Source organism: Ipomoea triloba, chromosome 8 (genome assembly GCF_003576645.1).
Source record: "Ipomoea triloba cultivar NCNSP0323 chromosome 8, ASM357664v1".
Taxonomy (NCBI): domain Eukaryota; kingdom Viridiplantae; phylum Streptophyta; class Magnoliopsida; order Solanales; family Convolvulaceae; genus Ipomoea; species Ipomoea triloba.
In genome coordinates, this window is record NC_044923.1 from 546,589 (window position 1) to 573,618 (window position 27,030).

At 37.2% G+C, this 27,030-nt stretch overlaps 5 protein-coding genes across 14 annotated transcripts; 3 read left to right on the plus strand and 2 right to left on the minus strand.

Annotated features, from left to right (window-relative positions):
* Positions 1-144: 144 nt before the first annotated feature.
* Positions 145-1,049, minus strand: LOC116028019 (uncharacterized protein At4g22758-like). Its single transcript, XM_031269818.1, has 2 exons — positions 652-1,049; positions 145-389 (listed from the first exon to the last, which is right to left on the minus strand). The coding sequence occupies exons 1-2, from the start codon at positions 1,016-1,018 to the stop codon at positions 223-225; spliced, it is 534 nt and encodes a 177-aa protein (XP_031125678.1). The 5' UTR covers positions 1,019-1,049; the 3' UTR covers positions 145-222.
* A 4,842-nt stretch (positions 1,050-5,891) lies between these two features.
* LOC116027224 lies at positions 5,892-10,828 on the plus strand. Of its 10 annotated transcripts, XR_004099934.1 has the most exons (6): positions 5,892-8,603; positions 9,194-9,303; positions 9,473-9,712; positions 9,852-9,927; positions 10,002-10,035; positions 10,545-10,828. XR_004099934.1 is itself a non-coding variant. In XM_031268712.1 (1 exon), the coding sequence occupies exon 1, from the start codon at positions 6,279-6,281 to the stop codon at positions 8,628-8,630; it is 2,352 nt and encodes a 783-aa protein (XP_031124572.1). In that variant the 5' UTR covers positions 5,893-6,278; the 3' UTR covers positions 8,631-8,990. The 10 variants fall into 10 exon arrangements, 1 of the variants encoding a protein (XP_031124572.1); XR_004099933.1 differs by having other exon boundaries at positions 9,473-9,927; XR_004099932.1 differs by having other exon boundaries at positions 9,852-10,035.
* A 4,556-nt stretch (positions 10,829-15,384) lies between these two features.
* Positions 15,385-19,386, plus strand: LOC116028055. The gene is made up of 7 exons (XM_031269848.1): positions 15,385-15,484; positions 17,252-17,769; positions 17,885-18,060; positions 18,145-18,225; positions 18,329-18,404; positions 18,487-18,579; positions 18,893-19,386. The coding sequence occupies exons 2-7, from the start codon at positions 17,268-17,270 to the stop codon at positions 19,111-19,113; spliced, it is 1,149 nt and encodes a 382-aa protein (XP_031125708.1). The 5' UTR covers positions 15,385-15,484; positions 17,252-17,267; the 3' UTR covers positions 19,114-19,386.
* Positions 19,387-19,863: 477 nt separating this feature from the next.
* LOC116026608 (peptidyl-tRNA hydrolase ICT1, mitochondrial) lies at positions 19,864-22,321 on the plus strand. Its single transcript, XM_031267936.1, has 8 exons — positions 19,864-20,200; positions 20,350-20,409; positions 20,512-20,594; positions 21,119-21,183; positions 21,264-21,297; positions 21,477-21,547; positions 21,717-21,855; positions 21,954-22,321. Exons 1-7 carry the CDS (start codon positions 19,903-19,905, stop codon positions 21,805-21,807), a joined length of 702 nt encoding a protein of 233 aa, XP_031123796.1. The 5' UTR covers positions 19,864-19,902; the 3' UTR covers positions 21,808-21,855; positions 21,954-22,321.
* Positions 22,322-22,325: 4 nt separating this feature from the next.
* Positions 22,326-23,694, minus strand: LOC116026609. Its single transcript, XM_031267937.1, has 2 exons — positions 23,440-23,694; positions 22,326-23,147 (listed from the first exon to the last, which is right to left on the minus strand). The coding sequence occupies exons 1-2, from the start codon at positions 23,497-23,499 to the stop codon at positions 22,554-22,556; spliced, it is 654 nt and encodes a 217-aa protein (XP_031123797.1). The 5' UTR covers positions 23,500-23,694; the 3' UTR covers positions 22,326-22,553.
* Between the last annotated feature and the right edge of the window lie 3,336 nt (positions 23,695-27,030).

Sequence of the window (27,030 nt, forward strand, 5' to 3'; positions counted from 1 at the left end):
GCTAGGGTGTGAAACTGACCAACAAGAGTGTACGTGAGTTGTTAACATGATAGTTAGTTATAGCAATAACATGAGTTATACATGATATTATAAGCATCCAAATACGTCTCTAATTTTAACCTTATAAATTCAAAGCAATCTAAAAATAAAATCAAGATATATTATCAAAAGTCTTTAAAGGCCAACAAAATAAAACCATATAAACATTTAAAATTTACAAACTTATAGTAAGAAATCCATGAGTTTTGTCAATGGAAATAGTGACTTTTTAGTTGCACTTGCTCCCCTTGTACTAATGGAGCATGTTGTGTTTGCCACACCATTTAATTTTGGACATAAAAAGAAATTTCTAGAGTCTAACTTTATCAACTTTTCTTCTTCTCTCAAGCCTGCAACCAACAACCACAAATACCCATCATATTCAATTATTATTAATTTAAAATAACTAGAAAAATTCACAATACATATCTAACTATAAAGTAATCCTTATTAAATTAGTCTAACAATTGATCGATTTGATAGCTATAAGATATTAAATTTGATTCTTGATAATTACGATATATTATAGTTACAATTAATTAACTTTTTTTTAGTATTATTAACTCTGTTACAGTATAATATATGTTCATAATTTACAATTAATTAACTTACTTTGGAGACTAAACTGGGAATAATGAAGCTCGTAATGACCAGGATGGGTGGCGGGCAGCAACGGCCGCCGCTTCTCCTTAACGTACATCTCGACCGCCGCCGTGATCAAATCCCCGACGGTATTTTCCGGCGAAAGCACCACTCTCAGCGGCCCCAAACTGTTCTGAAAACTCACATTCAGCAACACCTTTGTCAGCTTCTGTGCCCTCTCACCACCATAACTGGCCGCCGGAGCACCCATGACTCCGCCGCCGTGCTTCCACACCATTTCCGAGTTGGTGTGGTCGCAAACTGGCCTTCCGCCGTGCATGGCGGCGTGTTTTGCCGGCAATGAAGGCGTCATCGTCGTCATCATCATAAGTACCATGATAAAATTAAAGCATAGAATGAGGGGAACAAAAGTAGTGTACGTGCGATGTTTAGTAGTTTCATTTTGTGCGCGAGAAAGTTCGTGGAAACTGCAATACTTGTCCTGTTCCATGTCTTCAGGGGCCGTTTGTTTCGTTACTGGGAATAATTGGAGATTAAGTCGGCTATTGAATTCCCCACATTTTGTATTCCCAAACAACCTAGTATAATACCACTATATATATCATTCAAAATTTTATATAAAAAATGATTGAGTGACTGAAACATGACTATTGTATCAGATTATGTCCTTATGGATAGTTAATTTATTTATGTGCTTCGTCTTTATTTCATATGTTACGTAATACTATGGGTGTTTTAAGTAAAATTCTTGCATGACGTGACGTGTTGTGATTGACTAGTTATCCAGTGAGAGGATGGTACGTAGTTTCATATAGATTCAAACTCTTCTTCTACCATATCTCTATAACTAATGAATCGAAATTGCGATTGTCTTTTCGTGTTTTAATATTAAGATTCAGTTCACTTGCGTTTTGTGCGAAGGATTTATAATATGACTGCCCATGCGATGGCGAAGGAGGCTTTAACTAATACTAGAAATGAGTTGATTGAGTGTTTTGATTCGATTCCTTGTAGCATTTCTAGTTTCGTTTGTATGAACTCTTTATGATTACTATATGCATTTTGGTGGTTATATATATATATATATTAAGATTCAATGGATTAAAATCTTTGCCCAATTGAATGTTGGTTCGTTTGTTGGGTTGTAGCCCCAAGGTGAGGGGTTTTCTACGTAACTATCCAATTTCATTTCGTTTTGACTTCTTGGGCCCATAGAGTGGGCCGTCATTGATGGAAGGCCCATAACGCATCGTTTTGTTTTGTACGGACTACGACAAATTATTCTGTGGAATCGTGTCTAAAATACACAATTTACATAATGAATGTTTACAATTTATATATTGAATGTTCACAATTTATATATTGAATATTTACAATTCAAATTGTGAACCTTCAGTATGTATTGTGAATATTCAGTATGTAAATAGACACGGGTAAAAGTCCAGAGTGTTGACTGCACCATCGCTGTTCCAAATGCACACTTAGCCAACTGGAGAGTTTACTAACTTTGGCAATGAATTATGAGTTTAGAATTAATTGCATCTAAATAATTTTCACTACAAGCAACTGCTTAAATGGTCAATAAATGTACCTTCCTTTTAAATTTGAATTTTTAATACATATTTATCTGTATTTTTTTGGAATTATTGTTGACTCATTATATTATATTAAATATAAAGTACAATTTATATTTTTCAAATTCATGATTTTTTTCCTCCTTCATTTATTATTACCTCATCTTTCGTGGCATAAATTTCAAACTAACATTATTATCTTCCTAGTATAAAGATACTTTAGCTTATGCTATGTCCTTCAATGGTCTACCTTGGCAACATCATTATTAATTTCTCTAAAAAATGATTGGACTTTCACCAATAATAATGTGAAAATTTATCAACTTGCTCAACACCTAATGCCTAACTTTATTTTCTAGTCTTTTTTTCTTTATTATTTATTTATTGATCAAATAATATATGATTTTTATATAATTTATTTCATCCACCCATCTCTAAAGTAGAAAGCCATAAACAATAAGCAACTTTTTAAGTTGGGGATTGAAACTTACTAATATACCATTTTCATATACTCGGTATTACATTATTTTGGGGTTTTGGTGGGATTGCATTGACAATTAAGGCCCTCCAAATCAAATCAAATGAAAGTGATATACAGATGGAAGTGAATGCCCTCAAATTATTTAATATTTATAGTTGTCTCGATCCAAGCAACAATTTTCATGTCTCATGTTTCCTTTCCCTCATTGGCTCATTCATTCCCATATTTTTTTTTAATTTTTTTAATAGTGTCGAATCTACAAAAATGTCAATTATACTCGATACAATTATATAGTAAGCTTAACCGCTTAAGTATAAATAGAATCTGTCATCTGTAGTTGATGCGTTTTTTACCCCATAAAACTACTGGTACTAGCGTTTATACTGAAAACAAATAGAAATTGTCCAATCACTCAACCCAAACTCTGAACCATCTTGTATTCATACATCAATACGTTCAATTCTCATATTCTAATTACCTATCTCATAGTATATCTGTGAATTATAATTTGGTAGGAAATAAATGGTGTATTATAATTCATTGTATAAATCATATCTATGAATCATAGTGTACATATGAATTATAATTTGGTGAGAAATGAATTAATAATAATATTCATCGTAAAAAGTGTAAGTATCATGTAAAACTGTAAAAAGTGAAGCAAGCAGGATGGCAGAACTGCTTCAATTCATTTGCCACAATTATGGTTTCTCGTGTGTCGATTGATGATGTCGTGTTATGATTGTAACATCCATCCAACTTCACGTATGCATTGTACCATAAGTGGATTTAAAATAATTTATATTTTATATACAAATATATTACCAATAATATGTCAAACGATATTAACTTTTTGTACGTTCAATGAGTTAAAAAAAGTAATCATAAATTAAACAAATATTCCGTACTGTATTATAACAGAGTCTGGTATTAATGTTCATTAAATACGATATTTCAAATGTTAATTCGGTGGCGTGAATCAAAATTTATAAGATGTGTTAAAATTATTTTGTTTGTGAAATGGAAAGAAAGATACAATAATACAAACAAACAACAAAAAAGGACTCAATGGGGCCCCATAACAAAGACCCTAAACAAATAAACAAAGAATAATAAATAAATAGGCACAAAATTTTTTAAAGAAGAAAATAAAAAACAACGAAATCCCAAAGCCTCCCCCACACCGCGTGAGATTTACTTCCACTTAGGGGAAAGATTATCTTTGCTAATATGATAATAAAATGCCATAATTCTATTAATTATGCATTTATTGTTCTTTGCTCCCCTTAAAGAAAATGTGAATTGTGATGTGCCTCCTCTTTTATAGAAATGTGACATATTTGTAGGAAATAATATGGATTATTGCAATTTTGTACTTGTTTCGATTCTTCTATTTTAGACATACTAATTTGTGTAAACAGATTGACACGATAATGATATAAATACGATAAAACTAAACACAAACTTGACCCGTTAAAGTTAAAAAGTTAAATTCTTAAATACGAATGAACATGATTTTTAAACGAATTAAATAGGTTGACATAATATATACATTTAGTTAACAAGTTTGGGTCTACACAACACGATTACCGATTTAAAACTTTTAAGTAATGTTAATATTAACTGGTTAAGCAGTTTGACCGGGTAAGACACAAATTTTAACAAGTCAATCCTTTTAATAATTGCAGACACGTTAAAAGTAAACACTGTTATGTTATTTTCATATCTAATTTGGTGTCAATATTGTCAAATATATTGTAAATTACCAGGTCTATTCAAATCACCTTAATTAATAATATGTTTTCCCCTTGGTCCCTTCTAGTTTTCAAACACAACCTAAAAGACATTTTTTTAACCATTAATGGCAAGATGGCAAGTTCAGATTTAATTTTTGCATCTCAGTTTGAAACTATTAAGCTTTAATCCACACATGATATGACAGTGGTCAAGTTGTAATATGAATACTTTCACTTATAAATATACTTTTATTTAATTATTTATTTTTGTGCGCATCTCATACTTTCCTAGTTTGGTGTCCTACATTTTAAAATTATTGTTCTTTTGTATCATGTGTTTTGTTTTTCCTTTCTCTTTTCTATACCATCTATATTTATTTTCTATAAACTCTCAAAATATAAACTTTTGATATAAAAATCATTTTCACCCACTTAATTACCTCTTTTAGTGTATCTTTGTGCAATTTTATAGTGCCTAATACTGATTTAAAAGTTAATTTGAAATCTATTGATGGTAAACAAAGTATAAGGCACACAATTTATTTGACTTTTTTAGAATAATATATGCTCCATTACTCCATACCATACAAACAGTGTATTTATTTTGATAATTTTGCTCTCATTTTTATTAACATATCAATAATTGTGTCTAGTTTTATTTCACTTGATCTGATGGGTATAAAGTAGCTAACTAGTTTAACAACCAAACACGGGCCAAGAAACTAAGCTCAATAAGTTAATATTATGAAGGATTTGACTTACGAAAGGTGGTCAAATGTCGACAATCAAGCTGACTTGCATTCAACAAACCAAGTTAGGTCGACTTGTACCGTCACACTACTAAACTCAGACACCATAGCTACTTGAAAGATTGCCACACCTCTTAAACTAACCTGCCACATTGTTTGATCAACCTCCCGTGCAGTCACGCCCACCAACCGGATCATGCCACATCAGAATTACTTACTACGGATCATCATGGCTTTCCATTCCTATTTACATCATCTCCTACTACATACCATAACTTATACGAGCACCAACACAAGAAACTAATAGAATACATTAGTCTATTGAGTTCCTAATCATCTACTACTCATTCAACAATATAAATATCTCATTTTCTATCTTATAACACAATGTAATTTTACAACACCGTCATAATTTTTAAATCAGAATTGGTATAAGACAATATGTAAGATTAAAAAATAATAATTTTGTAGCTAAAGAAAGGAAAAAATTTGTAAAGCAAATACAAGGTAAGTGACAAAATAGTATTTTTGTGAATTTTATTTATTTGGAAAATCAATTAACAAAAATTACCATTCTTAGAATTGATCAGGTTAATAATACAGAAAGAACGGTAGAGAGGCGAAGAAGAAATTTGTGACGGAGGGGAGCAGAAGCTTCTGAACAAACAAACAAACAGCAAAAACGCCTCTTATGAAACAACAGTTAACGGCGTGTCGAACGTTAATGTTTCTGTCAGGACCTTCGCAGCCGCTCATCATTCTCTCTCTCTCTCTCTAAAGCTCCAGTCTTGGCAGTCTTGAAGAGCTCCATCGCTCCCTTTCTCTTTCCTCCCCTTTTATCTCTCTAGAATTTTACTCACCCACTCTCTCTCTCGAGTGTGTCGTTGCATTGGCTCCTAAAAGTTGCGAAATTTCCTACACAGAAACAAACAGCTCACCCCACTACTGAGGCGGAGGACCACCTACCATCAAAGCTTTATTTTTGATGGACCACCGCCGTGCACGGCGGCCTCCGGCGAGATTTCCGGGCTGAAAATCACTTTCCCAGATTGCTACCGTGCCTTAATTATTGATTTTCTTGGAGTTTTTTGAAGTTATGGCGGCGGAGGCGAATAGCAACACGGCGGCGCTGGTGGAGGCCGGCGGCGGAGCCGCCGGGGGGTTGACGGAGGAGCTGGCGGCGAAGGCGGTGCTTAAGAGATACGAGGGATTGATGATTGTACGGACGAAAGCGGTGAAGGGGAAAGGCGCGTGGTACTGGGCTCACCTTGAGCCCATGCTGGTCCACAATTCCGATTCCGGGTTGCCCAAAGCCGTTAAGCTCCGGTGTTCGTTATGCGACGCCGTGTTTTCCGCTTCTAATCCTTCTAGAACCGCCTCCGAGCATCTAAAGAGAGGAACTTGCCCCAATTTCAACACCCTCGTCAAACCCATTTCTTCTCTCCCGCCGGCGCCCCACCAACAGAATCACCGGAAACGGAACTCCCCCGGCGGCGATAGTGGCAGCCCGGCTTCTACGGCGGCATATCAAGTTACTCCGCTTGCTATTGTTGATCCATCAAGATTCGCCGTGGAGTTAGCTTACCCGCCGGTGGTGTCAATGGCCACCGCTATTGTTGCCACCGGTGGTGCCGCCGCCGCCGCCGGAGGCGGCGGCGGCGGCATGTATGGGCAGCACCCTATGGTGTTGTCAGGTGGAAAGGAGGATTTGGGGGCTCTAGCCAAGCTAGAAGATAGTGTGAAGAAGCTAAAGAGTCCAAAATCATCGCCCGGGCCAGCTTTGAGCAAGTCCCAGATTGATTCAGCCTTTGATTATCTTGCAGATTGGGTGTATGAATGTTGTGGGTCAGTCTCAATTTCCAGTCTTGACCACCCAAAATTCAGGGCATTTCTCACCCAAGTTGGGCTGCCCTCAATTTCAAGAAAAGAGTTTGCAGGTTCCAGGTTGGATGCCAAGTACGAGGAGGCCAAGGTTGAGTCCGAGGCAAGAATCCGAGACGCCATGTTCTTTCAGGTTGCAGGTGATGGTTGGATGGCCAAGAAGCATGGGCATGTTGGGGAAGAGAATTTGGTGAGTTTGTATGTGAATCTTCCCAATGGGACAAGTGTGTTTAGGAGGACAGTTTTCACTAGTGGATTTGTTCCTTCTAAGTATGCCGAGGAGGTTTTATGGGACACAATCACAGACATTTGTGGCAGCAATAGTGTTCAACAATGTATAGGGATAGTTGCAGACAGGTTTAAGGGCAAGGCATTGAGGAATTTGGAGAATCAGCACCATTGGATGGTCAATCTTTCTTGTCAGTATCAAGCATTCAATAGTTTGGTTAAGGATTTCGGCAAGGAGCTTCCGTTTTTCAAGAATGTGACCGAGAATTGTGTAAAGCTCGCGAATTTCGTGAACAATAAGTCCCAGATTCGGAATAGTTTCCACAAGTATCAGTTGCAGGAGTATGGGCATGCTGGGCTGTTGAGGGTGCCCTTGCCAGGCTACGAAAGCTCGGATTTTGGACCCGTTTATTCGTTGATCGAGGATATACTTAGCTCAGCTCGGGCACTTCAGCTAGTGTTGCTGGATGAATCATATAAGGTAGTTTCAGTTGAGGAACCGTTTGCTAGGGAGATTGAAGAGATGATGAGGAATCCGCGTTTCTGGAATGAATTGGAGGCGATGCATTCGTTAGTTAAATTGATCAAGACGATGGCACGGGATATTGAGACGGAGAAACCACGAGTAGGGCAATGCCTTCCTCTATGGGAGGAGCTTAGAGTGAAAGTGAAGGATTGGTGTTCTAAGTTTCACATTGCCGAGGGACCTGTGGAGAAATTGGTTGAAAGGAGGTTCGAGAAGAATTATCACCCGGCTTGGGCTGCTGCATTTATACTCGATCCACTCTATTTGATTCGAGACACTAGTGGAAAGTACTTGCCACCGTTCAAATACCTTACCCCCGAGCAAGAGAAGGACGTGGACAAGCTCATAACACGTCTTGTATCTCGGGACGAGGCTCATATCGCTTTGATGGAGCTTATGAAATGGAGAACTGAAGGGCTCGAGCCGGTTTATGCTCAAGCTGTTCAGTTGAAGCAGAGGGATCCTAGCACGGGAAAGATGAAAATCGCGAACCCTCAGAGTAGTAGGCTTGTTTGGGAAACTTACCTCACGGGGTTCAAGTCGTTAGGCAAAGTTGCTGTTAGGCTTATCTTCCTTCATGCTACCTCGTGCGGGTTTAAATGCAACTGGTCTTTCCTGAGATGGGCGGGGGCTCAATCCCATTCGAGGGTGGGTGTGGACCGAGCTCAGAAGTTGATATTCATTGCTGCTCACTCGAAGCTCGAAAAGCGGGATTATTCCAATGATGAGGACAAAGATGCCGAGCTCTTTGCCCTGGCAAACGGTGAGGATGATGTGCTCAATGAGGTTTTTGTCGATACATCCTCTCTGTAGCATTATTCATTTTTACCTCTTCGTTAGCACTCTAAATTTGTAGGGATTTTCCCCACAGAAATGAAATTCTTTTTCCACCATATATGCGGCATTTCATTTCTTTGTTCATCTTAACAAGAACTTAGGTTAGTTGGCTCGAGAGGGGGGATATGTGGAGCAGCTTTTGCATGTAAATTGAAAAGTAATGGAACGAAGTTGCAGGATAGATTTTTGTAACGTCTTTTCTTCATTCTTAACTAGTAGTCTCGAATCGATGATATCTGTTGATAGGGAAGGCTTTTTGTTTCCCTTTTGTCGTTGTTACGTATGCTGTTCTTGTTCTGGTCAGAATAATTTATAAATCGCCTTTTCATTGCCAAACTAACAAGCATTAAGTCAAATGTTTGTCCAATGCAAATTTAAAACGCAGTTTCATGCTAAGTTGAACTTTAAGAACATTATATCTGTCTCTATCTGAGCTCTGTTGATTCATTTGAAGTTTATATGAAATCTGTGCTTTAATGCCTCCCAAGATTACCGAACTTCTATTCAAGATTACACTGGCTCCAAATTTCCGTGTTCAGGTGCTGTAGAGCTTCCTTGAGACTTTACGGTTACATTAGCTTAAACGTTGGCGTTGAAATGCACGTGCCATCACGATTCAATCAACGAGACACCTGAAACTCGAGATGAGGTATTGGATGTAGGTTCCAAACTATTCTTTTAAATGCGTTTCTTGCAACTAGAGATGGTCATTAGACTATTAGGGGTGATTTTGTTCAAAATATTGTCCTTAGAAATTGATATTTGTTCAACCGAAGAGTCCTTTGATGTGAAACTAATCCTGTTTCCTCTCTATGCAGAAGGAGCCGAGAAAGACATTGCCGAAACACCATGAAATGCATAGTTGGTGGAAAAGCTCGTGAGGCTGTAATTGGATGGTTTTATATGCAAAAGGATCCAACAAAAGGACACGATTCAAATTTCCCGGAAGGCAAACTAGGTTTGGCTATCCCGGGGGACCTAGCCCGAGGAAATTTAACGAAATCTTTATAGCTGGAAGAGCACTTCACAACTGCTAATATCGCATTCCTATTATTCTGGTATATGTGTCTTTGGGGCAGTGGCGTCCCACCACGGGAGCTAGTGGAAGTCTTTTTCGAAATTTTGGTTGTTAAGTTAAAACAATCTTATGCTTACTTCTGCTTTAAAACATTTCAAAAACTTGTGATGTTCATGCAGAGAGTCCACTGGATGATGATGCTTCCCATGATTGCGAAAAAAGGTTGAGAGGACCCAAAGTGAAAGAACACTGTCGGTATGAAGCAACACAAAAGATGCTTGATAGCGATTTGGCAACGCAGATTGACTAATGTTTGCTGATTCCTGCAGATAGCTTTGAGAAGTGGAAATCCATCATTACCAGGTAACAATTATATCGTTTCGTCCTGTGCTGCGTTTCACCCTCGTTTTACCTGTCAATCATTGCTGTAAAGTTTATTCCCCCAGCCCGATTTTAATCCTTGTTACTGTATTCACTTCGAATTCAGATTCCTAAGTGTCGGGCAGAGGCCAGTGAAGGGCCAAGTCTAGCAATTGGCGGGCAGAGGCCTGAATGACCAATCCAGCACCCTGCCTCTCGAAAATGTGGCTGTATATAAGAAAATTAGAGGTCTGAATGGCCAAGTCTAGCACCCTGCCTCTCGAAATAAAGTTGCGTTTTCACTACTAGCTAACAGTCTGGAAACAAAACAACCAAAAAAAACTAAAATTTTATGTCCAAAATCCTATCCTTGCAAGAATCTGTTCTTTGAAAGCTCCACAGCACAAAGAAAAGATGGCCTTCTTGAAATTCCCTTATGATGTTGATTTCGCCCCGCCTTTCGCCTTTCGCCTTTCGTCGTCTTTATAATGTGTCTTTGTTCTTTTATACAGAGGGGAGGGAGGAGGCATGGTGGTAGCAGAAGTAAAAGAAGGCTCCTTTACAACTTTTTCCATGGTAAAAAAGATGAGTAAAAGTGGTTTCTGCCATTTTCACCACTGCAAACAATAATGGTGGAAATGTTGTTTTTTTTTTTTAATCTTAGTTTTGTAAATGGATGGTACAATGTAGAGAAAATGGGTATTATTTTTCTTCCAAGAAAGGAAAAACCAGCTTGCATGGTTTCTTGTACTGTTTGTTTCACCCATTCCCTTTATCAGCAAAAACATTTCAAGAATCACAACTCCCCATCACCCTACCAATTTTAGAATGGTCCCCTATCTTTAAGGCTTAATAATTTGTGCAACACACCATTTCATTTATCAATTTCTATATGGAGATGATGGGCATTTGTCATTCTTGTATTAAATACATATTGACAGGTAACTTATGGCCTGAGTGATCGAGTGAAAGAAATTTGATTTATTGAAAGATACTGAATTTGAATTTGAATTTTGTAAATGGAGATTTCTATGAGTGATTTAGGCGAGCAAACGAGTTGAGTCTACCTGAAACTTAAGTAGTTAGGTACTTAGGTAGTGTTGAGTTTAAACTCGAAATAGTTACGTGAAACTAGGTAATTAATTCGGTACTAGCTTGTGTTTGATGGCTGCAAGCGGTTCGACAAGTCACAAGCGGTCTAGATTTGAAATTGACCAAATTCAAATAAAGCTTTTATTGAACGGGAGTGGCTCGACTAATTTGTATTCTTATAGTGATATTTATAAAATCTGTTTTAGAAAGAGGAAAGAAAATTTTTTATAACCAACTAACACCCATTTTTTGACTACTATTATAAAATTAATTCAGATTGAACTCCGACCATATTAATAAAGGTGAACTCTCATTCATGAGAAGATTTAATTCGTAACTCTTTACAATTATATTAGTAATCTTATTATCTATCTAGTTACTGACTAAAAAAACTATAGAGTATCAATGGCACTTCAAGGTAATTTTTTCTTCTTCTTTTTAATAGTAATAATGTGACTGGGCCATCTAATCTGTGATTAAGTGGAGGGACAGAAATTCCTGTCGGCAGGGGATTAGTTATACTTTATCCTAATTTATAAAAAGACTTTAATCACAGTGACTGCTCACCAAACTAATACTACTTATATGGCCTAGAATTAAAGATGTACAATAATAATACTAATAATAATGATTAACGTAGGACGACAACGTTACCCTCTTTCTACAAGGGAATCTTCTCCCCTCAACCCTCATCATCAAATCTTCTCCTTTTATCATTTCCCCTCTACCACACTGTCTTCTTCTTCCACTCTCTATCCCACCTTAATTGGGTAATTAACCTTAAAATATTCTTCTCATTACATTAATTAATCACATTGCTTTGCTAATCACCTTGACAAGCACACCAATTTAAGTTTAAAATATGATTGGGGGTTCACCTGTTTTGTTTTTTTTATCATGTCTTTGAATATGGAGAAATATATACATTATACAGACACGTATACATTTACGGTTGAATACGAGGACTCCATTCAGAGTAAAAATACTGGTCTTGTCCCATGCATGGTGATGCATACAACATTCTTGTAGCAATGAATTATAATTGTCTGGTGACTCTATATCTGTTAGAAAGACAAAATAGGGAGCATTCGAGAAGAGTGGTGACTATAAACGGTAGACGATGTAGTTTCTTGGGGTCCCCCGCTTCCCTTCTTGATAAAAAGAAGACATTTTTCTTGTTTATTACGTTGTTACTATTTAATCCTTAATTTTCGGGTTTGTCCCTTTATAAAAAAAATCTAATTTTTTCATCAATATATATATGTGTGTTATGTTTCACATGTAGGTACTACACCTATTGTTATATGCTTGTGAGACTTGGGACCACTCCTACCACTTTTGCTACTCCTTCATATTTAATGGCATCTCTCTTTATGTTGGTTCTTTATTCTTGATTTGCATAAAACTTATTGGAATTTCCAAACTTGACAATATAATGTATAGTACTTGTTTTTCAAATAAAATTTCATTATAATTTTTCCTAGAACAAGTACAAGTTATTACCAATTTTTAATTTTACCAATTTTTAATTTGTCCTAAAAGGGTGTTAGAGTGGATGAAATAATATTTTCTCGCACTAGAACTGAAGATCATGATTTTGATTATTGCCAACGTAACACTCCTTTGATTGAGCTTGACACGCAGAGTCTTTCTAGTGTGATTTACAAGCTATTACATACGCATAATCTTTCTAGAACGATTTGTGGGTTTTACTTAATATACACTCTCATGTAATGGTTGCGAGTTTTTATCACCACTCAAAAACGAAATACGTCACAAGTAGGTAGTCATAGCCTAGATAGGGTCAATTGTGCTGAGAATTGGGACCATATGTCAATTTACATCAATTAAGTATGCATGTTTTTTTTTTTACTTTCTTTTTTTAGAAATAATAACAAATAATTAATAAATAATAATAATAATAATAATAATAATAATAATACTGCTACAGTATATGTTCATTTCACTGGCAATACAAATGTGATAACACCTCCAATCATCATCTAGTCATCATAGAATACAAAATTCCAGTCTACATTCACCACACCACATGGTGTATGTATATATTACTTGTCCTTTTTTGTCATTGTGTGTTTATATATGTATTTCATGCCAAGTTGAGGAACTACCATTTACTTTATTTTCTTGTATTCTAGTAATCCTGTTACACCTACTTTGACCAAATCTTGATATATATATATATAGTGTGGGGTGTGGGTGTGTGGGGGGTATTATTTTGTTAAAAACATTTATACTTAAATATTACGTTAATTTTTTAAATAATTCATGTTTGAATTCATAAATTTATGGTTGGTCGAAAAAAATGATTTTTCTTTTTTAAAGTTTCATGAGTAGTGTCATGCGAGAGAGCAATTTTAGAAGAACAAAATAATATTTTTCTATAATAATTAACGATTCTTATTGAGTTTTAGATATTTGTGTTATAGATTAGCAATTGGTAAAAATACGAGATTTTTTTACATGTATATAGTCAACAGTAAGAACTCAGCTTCTTTAAAAATTTGGAGGCTCGATGACTAGGTCACTTGACCACTTGAAGACTTCGGACTCAACCTCTCAGTGGCACCACCACAAGGCAATCCAACACAAACATATGTTAAGGTGAACCCACAACTGCTACTCGAATATACGCTTTGCATGAAGTCTGCTTTGTGACCATAGCCACTGATAAATGACCACATAAGGTAAACCAACCTAATTATCTATAGCTGATCATCATCTCAAACCATGAAGGTTAATAAGCAATTTCCACAAATAATCGAAATTTATCAAACTAATTATCTGACCAGCTTGGCTAATATGACTTACACCTTGGAAATATATAAAAGTAATTTGTATAATAAAAATTAATCTAGTCTAGTAATTAATTTATAAGATTTTGGGCGCATTATTTTGATTTATCACACTCCGTATTATGCATGCATGTATGTTGACGGAGTATGCGCAGAGCTCCGTTTAATTAACGGACTAACTGTCCGGACGAAGATGGGATAGGATCTTTTGGGTCAAATGTCAACGTCTGACGAAATAGTTCCCCGTTAATGGTGATGTCATGTCATTCATGTCTTAGATTCTCTACCAGCTGTCACCCTGTTATTTCTTATTACTTACGACATCCCTTTTTATTCTTTTTATTTATACATTTTTTTTGAGTATAATGAGTTACGGAGTATCTTTCAAATCACCTTTTTAGTGCAATTTATATTTTGTTCATATTTTACGAGTTATTACACAAGAACCAGTTTATTTAGTGTATATTTTCAAATTATAACAACAAGTTCCTCTCGTCATTCAAAAATATAATATTATTGTATACATAGAGAGCATTAATTAGTGTAATAGAATAACTTTATATTGCAATGTTTGGTTGAGGAATGATGTTTTGCTTTCTTTTGCTTTGTGGGGGTAGATGTAAGATATCCAATTATGAAAGTATACTAGTTAGGTCTAGCATTATCTTTTACATGTTTTCCTCTTCATCCTCACCCCCCTCCCTCCCTCCCTTTTTTAAAGACATGGCCAATGTTTGATAAATAATCAGCCTATCAGTCAATTTTGGCTTATTTGACCACTATTAATTGTTTGATTAATAAGCTTTTTGCAACTCCAAAATGCTAAAATTCAAAAGGCTACTCAAAGCAGCCTTTTCAATTAGCTTTTTGAGAAAAGAAATTATACCAAATAGCTATCAGCTAACAGCTAATTTCTCAAACAACTTTCTACAATCAGCTAATATTATCAACAAATCATACCTTCTAACCTAAACAGCCAACCAAATCAGCCAACAACCATTTACCAAACAAGGCCATGAAGTATTTATTATTATTATTGGTGAGGGGAGGAGCCTAGAGGCTCCGAAGAATTAACGAATTCTACTATAAGCAATGCTCTGAGGGTCCTGACGCATAAGATCACCAAGCCCTTCGGGAGGTTGAGCTAACATCCACTATATAATTTACAAATTATTAATAAAATTTTGATTTATTCCGTGTACACCTTCGAGTAGGAGGTGTGAGTTTCTTTTTTCTTCATTAAAAAAAAAAGAAAATATTTTTTATAAAAAGCCCAATTTCAATTCTGATGGGTTTAATCCACACATAAATCAGCCCACAAAAAAACTGATATCTCCACTCTAAAAGCCCAACATTACTCATCGTTTCAATTCTCATCAGCCCAATTCGAAGCCTGGCCCATATATCGTAATAGACGTGCCCGCATGCGCAATAGACTACATTGTACTAGAAAGTTCCCTGCATAAAGTCGGCATTCTGTAACTCTTCGCTAAGGCTTTCATGTTTTCTCCATAGCTGAGCTTCCCTTTTCACTCTCTCATCGGCAGGTATCTACTTTGTTCTCTTCTAGCTTTACTTTTATGTTTATTTTGTTGCGTCTTCATTTCCGCCTTGTTTTCAGTTTCCTTAATTTCCTGTGGCCTATTTGCATTCCATAATTTCTGTATTTTTGTTGGTACGAGATCGTAGATTACTGATTTTATTCTGCTTTATTGCGTGCCGTGTATGGATTTTTGTTCCGTTTTAAATTTTGGATGTATCAAGGTACCGGAGGGTTATGAAATAAGTTCTAGTGTTTTTGTTAGGGGAACAGATGATGTTTGGTTTGTGTTGATCGATTTTGGACGATCGAGAATGCTTAAGGAAAATTGATCGAGCTTAACTGGTTAGCTGATCGTAAATTTTGGGTTCTGGATCGTTGTATGTAGTGTAAATGCGTGGTTGCATGTTTATGTTGCGAAACATTGTTGCAGCTAGTGGAGTACTATGATTTCAGGGCTGGTAGAGTTTTAGGATTGTGTGGAAGTAGGATAAGTAAGTAAATTGGTGCAGGTGCTATGGGGTTTGTTACAGTGCATTCATATGAAACATTGGGGAGCACAAATTGAGTAGTCTAGATGTAGTTGAAGGGTATGGATGTGGTGGAATGATTATCTTGGAAGTTATTGGTCTGTCAATTAGTGATTAGTCACAGAGGATAAGCTGACTTAAAAAGTTAATTATACATCGGTTTGTGGTTAGTTTATACGGGACTGGATGTTGTATACGTGTATGAACCCTTTTTGAGGCTAAATGTTGCTAAACTCGGCCTGGGTGTTGACTAGTTGCTAGGCGCGGGTCAATATGCATAAGGCTAAATGTTGCTAAACTCGGCCTAGGTGTTGACTAGTTGCTAGGCGCCCATAGGTCAATATGCGTAAGGCTATAGTTGCTTATTTAATTGGCTGGCTGACTAGTCAGCCGTCTAGTTGAACAAAGCTAAAATTGCTAGGGCAAACAACACAGCAGAAAATCAAAATCTAAGCCCCAAATTGCCAAGTAGAGCAGAGAAATGGAGAAACCTGAGCCAGCTGAGCGTCGCACCATCGGAGAAGTCATCATCCACAGCTCTCATCGTCCATCGCTGATCGTCGCATCGTTGTTGAAGCCAGCCCATCGACGGATGATGGTCATTGCAGATGCACAGTAGGATGCCATAGTCTAGTCATTGACTCCCGCTTGCAGTTGCCACTAGCCATTGGCTGTCTGAGGCTCTGAGCTCAGAGCTCGCTGTTCGCCGGGTGTGGAGACCGAAGAGGCAGACATAGAGTTTGCCAAGTTGGTTTTTCATTTTTATTTTGTGATTTGGGGCCTAGGGCTTTACTACTTTAGTTACTTATTATTTAACTAAAATAATTTATTAATTATAATAATAATAATAATAAATCTGGTAAATGAAAGCAAAATGTATGTGTGTATATATATATAGAGGCAGTGTAGGCGCCTACCACCTTGTTGAGGCCAATGATTATTACCTCGTAGTGAATAATGAGTGCATTTGAAGAAATAAGTGTCTTTTTATGATTTTTTTACTAATCATTTGCTTGTTTTGGAGTAGTATGTGACTATGTGTCTTTGTATTAATTGCGGCGTGATCTTGTTTTCTTTCTTTTTTAGTACTTGTATAATCAGGTTCATTGCGTACTTAGTGGTATTCTGTTTACCTACATCCTTTGACGCTATGTTGATGTGCTTTATTTATTTTTTGCCCCTTTATGTGCTTTCAGATTTTTGAACTTCATGTCAATGATTGATGGCACCTACTAACTTTTCAGGTTGATCAACGGTGAAATGGATGGAGGAAGAGATCCTTTCTTTGGCTTTGGTAACCCGTTTGGTGGTTTTGGAGCTCATAGAAGTTTAATGTCAAGCTTTTTTGGCGGGAGAGATCCTTTTGATGACCCATTCTTTACACAACCATTTGGGGGCTTGTTTGAGTCGAGCTTTGTTGGTCCGAATATTGGCCCAAATCTACCTGGATTTCCTAATTCAGGGATTTTTGGGCCTAATGGAAGTCAATTTATGGGCCCACGTCTAGCTGGATTTCCGGGTTCAGGGGTTTTTGGGCCTAATGGAAGTCAATTTATAGACTCACGTCCAACTGGATTCCTTGAACAGCAGCAGCTCCCGCAACGCACTGCATCTCGGGGGCCTATAATTGAAGAATTAGATTCTGATGATGAAACCGAAGAGAAGGAAGAGAAGGAAAGAACCAGTAAGGAAGGAAATCCAAGAAAGCATGGAAGATTGAGTGGAGAGCCTTTTGTTGAGGACCCAGATGATGAAACTGAAGGTTGCTAGTGTTTTCTATATTTTTCGTTTTTCTCCTCTTCTCTCTTTCCTCCAATTCTCTCTTTTGTTTCCTTGTGGAGTCCATGATGGGTTCTTATTGAATTATATTATGATAGAGCGGAGGAGGAAGCAAATTCACTATGGGAATGAGTTTGGGCAGAGGCAGATGCAACATTTTCAACCACAGCCCCAGGGACAAAGTTTCACATTCCAGAGTTCAACTGTTACCTATGGCGGGGCTAATGGTGCATATTATACTTCATCTAGAACCAGGAGGACAGGGAGTGATGGAGTATGTAAACTTTAAATACTTATGTTTATTCTGAATACTTTTTTACTTTATTTGATTCCCTACTTTGGTTGTACGGATTTATAGTTGGCATTTGAAGAGAGTAAAGAAGCTAATTCAGCAACTGGTCAAGCACGCCATAAGATTTCAAGGGGGATCCATGATAAGGTGTGCTTTTGACCTAGGCTTCTTTTAATACTTTACTGTATAGATGCAGGTGTGAACTTTCTGCCTGTAGAATCTGATAGATTAAAATGATGTATGAATATAGGGTCATTCTGTCATGCGGAAACTGAATCCAGATGGTAGAGTGGATACAATGCAAACTTTGCACAACCTTAATGAAGGTATACAGCTGTCAGTTTTCCTTGGTCTCTTTTGGTATCCAAATGATTCATGAGTTTCTAACTTGAAAAATTAACCTTCTAGATGAACTTCCAAGTTTTGAGGAAGATTGGAAGGGAAAAGCTAAAATGCATCTTCCTAGTTGGAGCCAGGGGTTGAATGCCAATGGTGCTATTGGTGAGTGTATTATATTATGGAGTAATTTTTTCTCATTGCCTATACAATTTGTGTACTTTATTTGGGGGTGTGAAGTTGAATACTTAGTGTCACATACTCACATGGAATTGATGATATATTGGTTTTTGCCTCCTGCAAGCTATAAAACGCCATAATGGAATATGCATGAATATGCATTTTGTCCATGTCTGTCTCAATACAAATTCACTTCTCTTTCAATTGACCCCATTAGCTTCTTTTATATGTGTGCACTATGTTAAAACTGTGCCAGAGTGTATTGACCAGGTTTCTATGTTTTGTATCGATGTTCTAGGAGATGGAAGCAATGCTCAGAATGGAGTGGCAAGCAGGGGAGGTTGGGCGCTTCCTTCAACAGAGAGAGTGCCTCAGTCCAGTAGCACGAGACCCATCTATGGAGATGGAACATTTCGGAACGAGCAGCCAAGTGTGAACCAGAACCAGAACCAGAACCAGAGCTTCTCATCGACTGCAACAAGGAAAGATGACAAAAGAGGCGGGAGACGGTTCCATTAGTGTGTGAATAAAGCTAGCAGATGCCAAATGCGCTAATTACTTAACTGGGAGACATTATATACCAAAGTGCTAAGTAAAATTTACATTGTTGAAATATGACTCTATTGTAGTGTTCTTGGTGTAGAAACTAGAAAGTATATAGTCTTTTGATGTTGGTCAATCGAATGTTCATTTCTAGTATGGTCGTTTCTGACCTTCGTTTCAAAAAAATTTAGTTCGAATTGTGTTACATTACTTATCATTTATATGAAATTCATGAATTGACAGATCTAATAGCTAGATAGTTATTGGTCACATGTTCACGAGTAAATTATAGTATGGACTAGAGTTTACTTTGCATTGTGTGCAAATTTTGATTTAAAATGACATTTAAAGTATGTGTCTGAGTTAATATATTATGATTGGCATATAATAATAATAATAATATATATATTATGATTGGCATATAATAATAATAATAATAATAATATATACTCAATTTTTGTACCAATATTTATAATACAAGCAAGATTGTGTATCAAATTGATGTTTACCAGGATCAATCTTGCTTGTATCATAGCAATGTTTATATATTTTTTCTTGGATGATCTTGGTCTATGGTAGATTGGTAGCAATATATATATATAATTCAATTTTAAATAATTTATATTTTGAAAAATAGTGGAGTTAAATCAAATATTTGAAAGAAATTTCAAGAAATTTGAAATTAAAAATGAAAAACATTTTCTGTAAATAAACAAGCCCCTGAGAACCACAGAGACCCTATTGGGGTTTGAATTTGTGGCGGAAATGGCAGCAATGAGAGCCACGACGAGCGTACTTTCACGGGGAATATTCCGGCCACAGATATCTTTACTTACAGCACGTTTTGCCCACGCGCCGCTGCGACCCAGGACCTTTGATTCGAGCTCTCTCCTCGTCTTGCGCACCATCTACTACTCTCCCGTCCTGTGCAAGGCACACGACGGAAGCGATGACGACGGGAAGAAGTCGCCGGCGAGGATGGCTCAGGTTCAGCAGCTCATATATGAAGCCACGGAGCGGGCTCAATCCGCCGGGAATGAACCTATCCCTAAAATCACAATCGGTATCCCCGGAAGGAACTAACTCCATTTAATTTCTCCTTTTTTGTTTTTGTTCATTTCAGCAATTATCCTAACGAAAATCAAATCCTCAACTCTGTAAGTCGATTAAACCGGAGAGCTTTGATTATTGTTTCTCTTATTGTGAGTCTAGATCATGTTACTCTCAACTTTGCTAGAAGTAGCGGCCCGGGAGGTCAAAACGTCAACAAAGGTCTCTGGTAGCTAAATTAGAAGAAAATATTGCTTTTAAGTTCCTTCAATTATCCATCACTTTCGTTTTTTCGTAGGTTGATTCCTTTTTTCCTATTTGCAGTTAATACCAAGGTGGATATGCGGTTCAATGTTCAAAATGCACATTGGTTAAGTGAAAGGGTTAGGGAGAGGATTATCCAAATGGTCAGTTGTCATTTCCTTTATTTCAGATTGTCATTTGAGCAAAAAAGGGTAGGATAATAGGCCATGATTGCTTGTTAATTGAAGTTATTGCTTTAGATTCATTAGGATTGGAGAACAACCCTCGGTTCACTTAAGTTTCTTGCTGCAGCTTCATAGGGTCATGCCTTTCTGGTTGCCTAATTTTTCTTGGAAAATAGCTTCATACTTTCGGTAATATTAGTGAAACCTATTCACTTGAACTCTTGAGTATTAGGTGGATAGTCCGTTTGTGGATATGGCTTCAGGTCACAGTAAGATAACTCGGCAAAATGTGCGTTCCTAGAGCATTGACAGTAACTATAATGTTTCAGTAATGTTAGATGATTCGTCTTTAAAGGTTTTTGGTTCTTTAATTACTCTGCAAATCGAAGCAACCACTTTCTGCTCATTAGACCAGTTTGCACATGGTGTGATTTTTATGCTTCTTATGTTTCCCATGTGAAAACTTGCTTACCAGTATTTATCTTATCTTTGGGTTTAAACAGGAAAAGAATCGGATCAATAAAGATGGAGAGCTTGTGATTTCTTCAACCAAGACCCGAACACAGAAGTAAACCGCTTCCCATTAAATGGTCTCTTTCTCCTTAATCACTGCCTAATTCAACTAATTAGATGCTACCATTGTTTCAGGGGTAACATTGAAGATGCTTTGAGTAAATTACAGGTACTAGTTGGAAACTTTTCTGCCTTGTACGGTTCTAAATTAGCTTTACCATCTGGTCAGAAATGGCAAAAAAGAAAGAAAAAAAAAAACAATCTTGATGGTCACAGATCATGTGTTAGATGCTAGAATTGCTTCTATAACCACCACAGAGTTAGTTGTAATGGAGTGTACAATTGCAGGCCATCATCGATGCTGCTTCTTATGTCCCACCACCTCCATCCGAAGAGCAAGTGAAAAGAATTGCAAAGTTGTAAGAGTTCACTTGCCCCGTCTTCGCCATTACTGTTTCTTCCATGGGATTGCGAAATTTTAGCTTTGTCAACTTTCCTAGGAGTACATTGCACTAGAGTTATGACTATAGCCCAACAATTGACCCCCTCTTTCTTTCTTTACCTTCCATTCTTCCCCGCAACCCAAAGAGCTGCGGCTGGGGAGCGTAAACGCCTTGACAACAAGAAGGCTCTTTCCCAGAAGAAGGCTATGAGAAGAAGCCGGGATAGTTGGGATTGATTTTACAGGTTTATGAATTAGGCGCAAAATCGTTCTTTCCAAACACAGGTATGGATATGGAACTTCATCATCGATCGCTTTCTGTGATCTCTATGTTCATAACATTGATAAAATGCACTGAGAAACTCATGCTTTAAGCTCTACAGGTATTTCAGGCATCCATCACTTGTCTCTAAAGGGGAAGTAGAAGACTAGAAGTCACCATTTTCCTAGCACATGGATAGTTATACATATATATATATATATAGCCCTAATTTAAAAACACTTGTAATAGTTGTGAATTGCAAAGCCCACATTTTAACTGCCCCAATCAAGTCAGTCAAATAGTTAGCTTAGTAACTATAAAGTTTCAAGTTCACCTCAATTGGCCTTCTGGTGTTTGCTTGTCACTCAAGTCAGTCAAATAGTTAGCTTAGTAACTATAAAGTTTCAAGTTCACCTCAATTGGCCTTTTGGTGTTTGCTTGTCACTGCACATTTTTATACATTTGTAATTGGTATTAGTTTTGAATCTATTGCTTGCTTGCTGCAAATTTCATTAGAAAAAAACTTGAAGATTTTACATATGGTTTTGCATGTCTGCAACTAAAACTAAAACTACCCTTCTGGGAAGCAGAAAATTCTTTCATTTTCTTAATTTATATATAATATATATACATAGCTGAAACTATGAAAATGAAATTATAAAAAAGAACAAATAAATACATGATTACTTCTAGTTGAGATGATTCACCAAAGGGGAAAGATTCATTTTCTGAAAAGAAATTCTTCACCGGATTCCTTATCAAAATGTCTGATCCACCTGCTTTCCCCCTTTCTGCCACCGCCTCTACCGCCGTTACCGGTGGCTCCCACGTGTGCGATGTCTAGCCCCTTCCCCACCGGCAAAAAAACGGAGCGGACGATTCTTGATTTTCCGTCGAGGACGCTCCGCCACCGGAAATCCGCAGCCACCCTTGAGCTAGCATTCTTGCATATAAGTACAGCGCCGCCGTGGCCTAGCTTCGCCACCCTTAGTAACCTCGAGAAGTCATTTCTCCGGCAATCCACCACCAGGAAATCTATCCCCGATAGCCCCTCCATGGCCTCCTCCGGCTCTCCGACAATTATCTCCGGCGACATCCCCGCCTTCTGCATGGCTTCCGCGTACTCCTCCCTCGATTCTTGATCCGGGAGTATGCACACGTGCCGGCCTCCGGCGTGGCGCGTGGCCACCGCTAGCCCCACGCTCGTGGCCGTCACCCCTCCTTTCGACCACGCTTCCACAATCAGCTGCGCATTCCACCCCGCCGCCATGGCCGATATCAACTCCGCCACACTAGATTCATGAAACAGCTCACACTACACCCAAAAAACAGCAAAACATCATCAAGATACCCAAAAATACCAATGATTAGCTCAGGTGTAAAGTGAACTCTGAGCTAGGAAGAAGTTCAGGAGAACTCGAGTTTGATTCTCACGGGTGACGATTCCCCTTAGGCCAGCTCAGGCCAGCTCAAGTGACTCTGGGAGCAAGCGGGGATTAATCGGTTGGACCTGAACAACTAAACGGATAGAGAAAGACCAGATTTACAAAAAATTCAAGATACCCAAAAAAAAAGATCTCTTTTTTCCTTTTCTTACAAAAACTTACAGATTTCACGGTATCAATATAAGCTTTGGATGCTTTTTCCGGCGACCAAACAAGCTTCATATTCTTCTGATCTTCTTCCTCCCCTTCTGTATGTTATTATCACCTTTTTGGGTCTGGAAATTATGCTTTGCTTTCGAGCAAATAAAAAGGCGCAGTGGCGCAGTGATGAGATGAAGAATAGAAATTGGAATTGTATGTAAAGCAGTCAAGACTGAAGATTGGGTTTATAGCACAGACAGAAAATGGTTGAGCAACAAAAGCAACCCTCTAGAAATACTAGAATAAGGAAAGAACAGGAAATGGTCATATGGAGTTCTGCGTTGACATTTATTATTCTTACCCAAATCCAACGTGGGAGCTTACGAATTCCTGTGGGTGGGATTTTCATTTTCTTAACATTATTATATTCCTAAAATAAAACCTGATTGAATTAGGAGTCTAAGCCAATTAAACTACTCACAAGTTACTCGGATTTGACTTGATAAACATAACGTTCAAATTATATTTGGTTACTATTGAGTCGAGCTCGAGTAGTTCCAGTGGAATACGAGCATTTTAATACTCAATTCAAACAATTTATTTGCTTTGCTAATTTGCACCAGTCTTGATTTATTTGGATACAAATTAAAAGTTTCGAGAATGACTTTAAGTTTGTACTAAATACACGCTTAGAACTTTCATCATTTACTTTATGGTGCACGAATACCGAGTATAAGATTTATACGTACTAATCAGCACCTTACAAGTTTAATTTCCTATAATATTAATGTATGGTTACAAACTTAGCTAATGTTTTCATATATTTATAGTTATATACTATAATATCTTGATTGTAATTGGGAAGTATTATTGAATTTTGCTATTGATAGGGATTATTCCCCGATCTGTCAGGTACTATACCCCGGTCTATGTCAACCGCTCATCTTTTCCTTACCGACCTATTCGGCCCACTTTTCCCGGCCTACTGCCATAGAGGTGGCAGTCGAGGTCCTGAGTCGAGCTTGGATTGACTGGGCCGAACGCTAAGTCTTGGGGAGGGTCTAGCCTGTTGGCCTCGCGACATCTGGCCTTCGAGTAAAGGGCATGTCTTTAGGCCGGTGCATGCCCGCCACGCGGCCGCCATGCCGTAGGTCCGATACCTGTCCCTTGATAGTCTATAAATACCGCATTAATGTTATAAGGAAGACTTTTTGGATGTTTTCTATATAATTGTCAAGTAGCTCGGGAAGTCACGTTGACCGAGCTACCCTAGGGTATAGTCACATGGTACCCGATTCTTTCATCAAGAGTATTTTCATCGTATCCTGCTACGTGTACCATTATTAATCTATCGCGTATTTACTCTATCAGCTATGATATTAGTTTTTTTTTTTGAAGACACTATGATATTAGTTTTAAAATGTTTATCATTAAAATTTTTGTGTTAAAATAGAGGAAAATTAGAGTTTGGTCTGAGTCGAATTCGAATAACATACTTAATCTTGAGTTGAGTTAAGTCGATGTTTAATTTTTTGAACTAACTGGAGTTTCGAGTTTTGATTACTAAGGCTCATCTCAACTCGATTACATCCTACCAAAATAGTGATGAAATAAATTCTATGAAAGTAACCCTAATTAAGTTGAGACGGAGAATTGCAACCTAAGCTGATTTACCTTATTACAACTCTTTGTCCGGTTAGGATCACAGTATGAGTTTCATCCCAACTACATTTTTGGATAAACATTGTAAAGTCAAACCTATAATGGCCTCTGTGGTGATCTCACAACATCCCAACATCAAATTAATGATGTTGTGAACGGTTCAAGATTAGTTTGGTAGGGCAAAGTGGTGTTTGATGTGGATTGTTATTTGGTAGGAAGTAAAATAAATGCAGAGAGTCAGTGAGCACTGAGCTAGCATGCAGCAATTAATGGTTCAATTCATAATTTGTATAAAAATGTGTACCCAACATAAAGTCTGATCTTTGGTGCAACATAAATGAAAGCTTTGAAATGGACAGTAAAAGCCATAAATTTCTGGGAAATTAGATGTGGGGTTGAGTGCTCAGAAATGGGTAAACGCCATTAATGGTGGAAAATCAGGTCCAGTCAAAAAAATATAGGTCTAAAAATAGTAAACTTTAGGCCTAAGCAATGTTTATTAGGTACAAATGTTGATTTCATGAGATTTAATCATTTCCATTCACTAGTATTGCATGTATATGATCTAGGTGAGATTAGTCTATTCACTAAATTCTGATTTTTACTCGTCTGTGATGTAAAAGATGATGAATGTGAAATTAATTTAGATTCGAAAGCATTTATTGTTACTCAAAGGAAAGTTGAGCGGTACATGCAACTGATTATTCGCTCGTGTAATTGTTTCAATTGTCTCAAAATGCTGGATATTAAGCTATATTTGTTTCAATTGTTACTCATTTGTATATTAAACTTCATGTCCTTTAAATAAAAAAATCAAATTATTTATAATTTAATTTCTATTACTTAACACAATTCTTACAATCTTATCCAATAAAACTTATATATTTATAACTATATGAATTTTATTTATCAAACACAACATCAATTTAAATATTATATATATCATATTTAAAACATTTAAGAAGATTAAGTATTAGTTTGACTTTGATATAGTAAACGAAGTAACGAACCAAAAACAATGAGTCTAAATTATATATTAAAATTTAAAACTCAAATAAATATCTAATTAATTATCAAATTGCATTCACTAAAAAAATTTAATAATCATTTTTTATTTGTTTCTAACTAACAACGACTATATTTTATTTCATACAATCCATCCCAAAGTCGTTCAACGATGATATGCGTACGGTGTCCGTGTACGCATCTGGTACGGAAATAGACCGTATTTGTTGACTTTTTTCCGATGTATGCGCGCCCGTTGGTCGCTATTCTTATACATACGTGTAGAAAACACCGTATGCCTTGACTAGACCTACAGCCATCTTATTCCCACCAGAAAGGTCCAGAATGATAGGTACGTGTGTGTGTATATATATATAGAGAGATGGGGGCTATATGTCACGGGCATAGAGTTCGGTGCAACACACAATATCTGTGCGGTGTCCCGGGACTCCTCATGCCCCGCGGACCAGCCTTACCCTCACACGTGCCAATCTAGTTTCGCCTTGCCATAGGTTCATCAAGGAACGGCAATAGGTTGACTAGTTGTACCCTTCGAATCGTATCGGTTCCCTTCACAGTCAAGTCCTAGCTAGACTAGCGACAGGCTCCCCAACTTAATCCGATTTGCATGCTTTACCCAGCCAAACCTTAGCGTCTAAGGCAAAATATCCTTTAACGCTATTGTCGTTCCCTTTACCCATAATGCAAAAGCTAGCCAGTTAATCCGTTCATTCATTGGATCTAACGCGATCACGGAAAACAGCCCGTGACATATAGTCTTTTTTTTTTTCTTTAATGTAAAGACATATGTGACCGATTATCTTATTTATTTGTGATTAAAGCAGCACATCGATATTTAAGCTAAGACATAAATTTCATTACAAAAGTATTATTACATAAATTTTATCTTGCGAATGCGATGTGGATTGTATTAGTGACATATCA

Excerpts from the sequence above, each read along its gene's own strand:
- LOC116028019 (XM_031269818.1), bottom strand. The coding sequence starts at position 1,018 with ATGGTACTTATGATGATGACGACGATGACGCCTTCATTGCCGGCAAAA. Across the intron at positions 390-651 it reads TTCCCAGTTTAGTCTCCAAA|GCTTGAGAGAAGAAGAAAAG; the intron begins GTAAGTTAATTA and ends TGTTGGTTGCAG.
- LOC116027224 (XM_031268712.1), top strand. The coding sequence starts at position 6,279 with ATGGCGGCGGAGGCGAATAGCAACACGGCGGCGCTGGTGGAGGCCGGC.
- LOC116028055 (XM_031269848.1), top strand. The coding sequence starts at position 17,268 with ATGGATGGAGGAAGAGATCCTTTCTTTGGCTTTGGTAACCCGTTTGGT. Across the intron at positions 17,770-17,884 it reads CCCAGATGATGAAACTGAAG|AGCGGAGGAGGAAGCAAATT; the intron begins GTTGCTAGTGTT and ends ATATTATGATAG. Across the intron at positions 18,580-18,892 it reads GAATGCCAATGGTGCTATTG|GAGATGGAAGCAATGCTCAG; the intron begins GTGAGTGTATTA and ends TCGATGTTCTAG.
- LOC116026608 (XM_031267936.1), top strand. The coding sequence starts at position 19,903 with ATGGCAGCAATGAGAGCCACGACGAGCGTACTTTCACGGGGAATATTC. Across the intron at positions 20,595-21,118 it reads GGGAGAGGATTATCCAAATG|GAAAAGAATCGGATCAATAA; the intron begins GTCAGTTGTCAT and ends GGGTTTAAACAG. Across the intron at positions 21,184-21,263 it reads ACCAAGACCCGAACACAGAA|GGGTAACATTGAAGATGCTT; the intron begins GTAAACCGCTTC and ends CCATTGTTTCAG.
- LOC116026609 (XM_031267937.1), bottom strand. The coding sequence starts at position 23,499 with ATGAAGCTTGTTTGGTCGCCGGAAAAAGCATCCAAAGCTTATATTGAT. Across the intron at positions 23,148-23,439 it reads ATATTGATACCGTGAAATCT|TGTGAGCTGTTTCATGAATC; the intron begins GTAAGTTTTTGT and ends TTTTGGGTGTAG.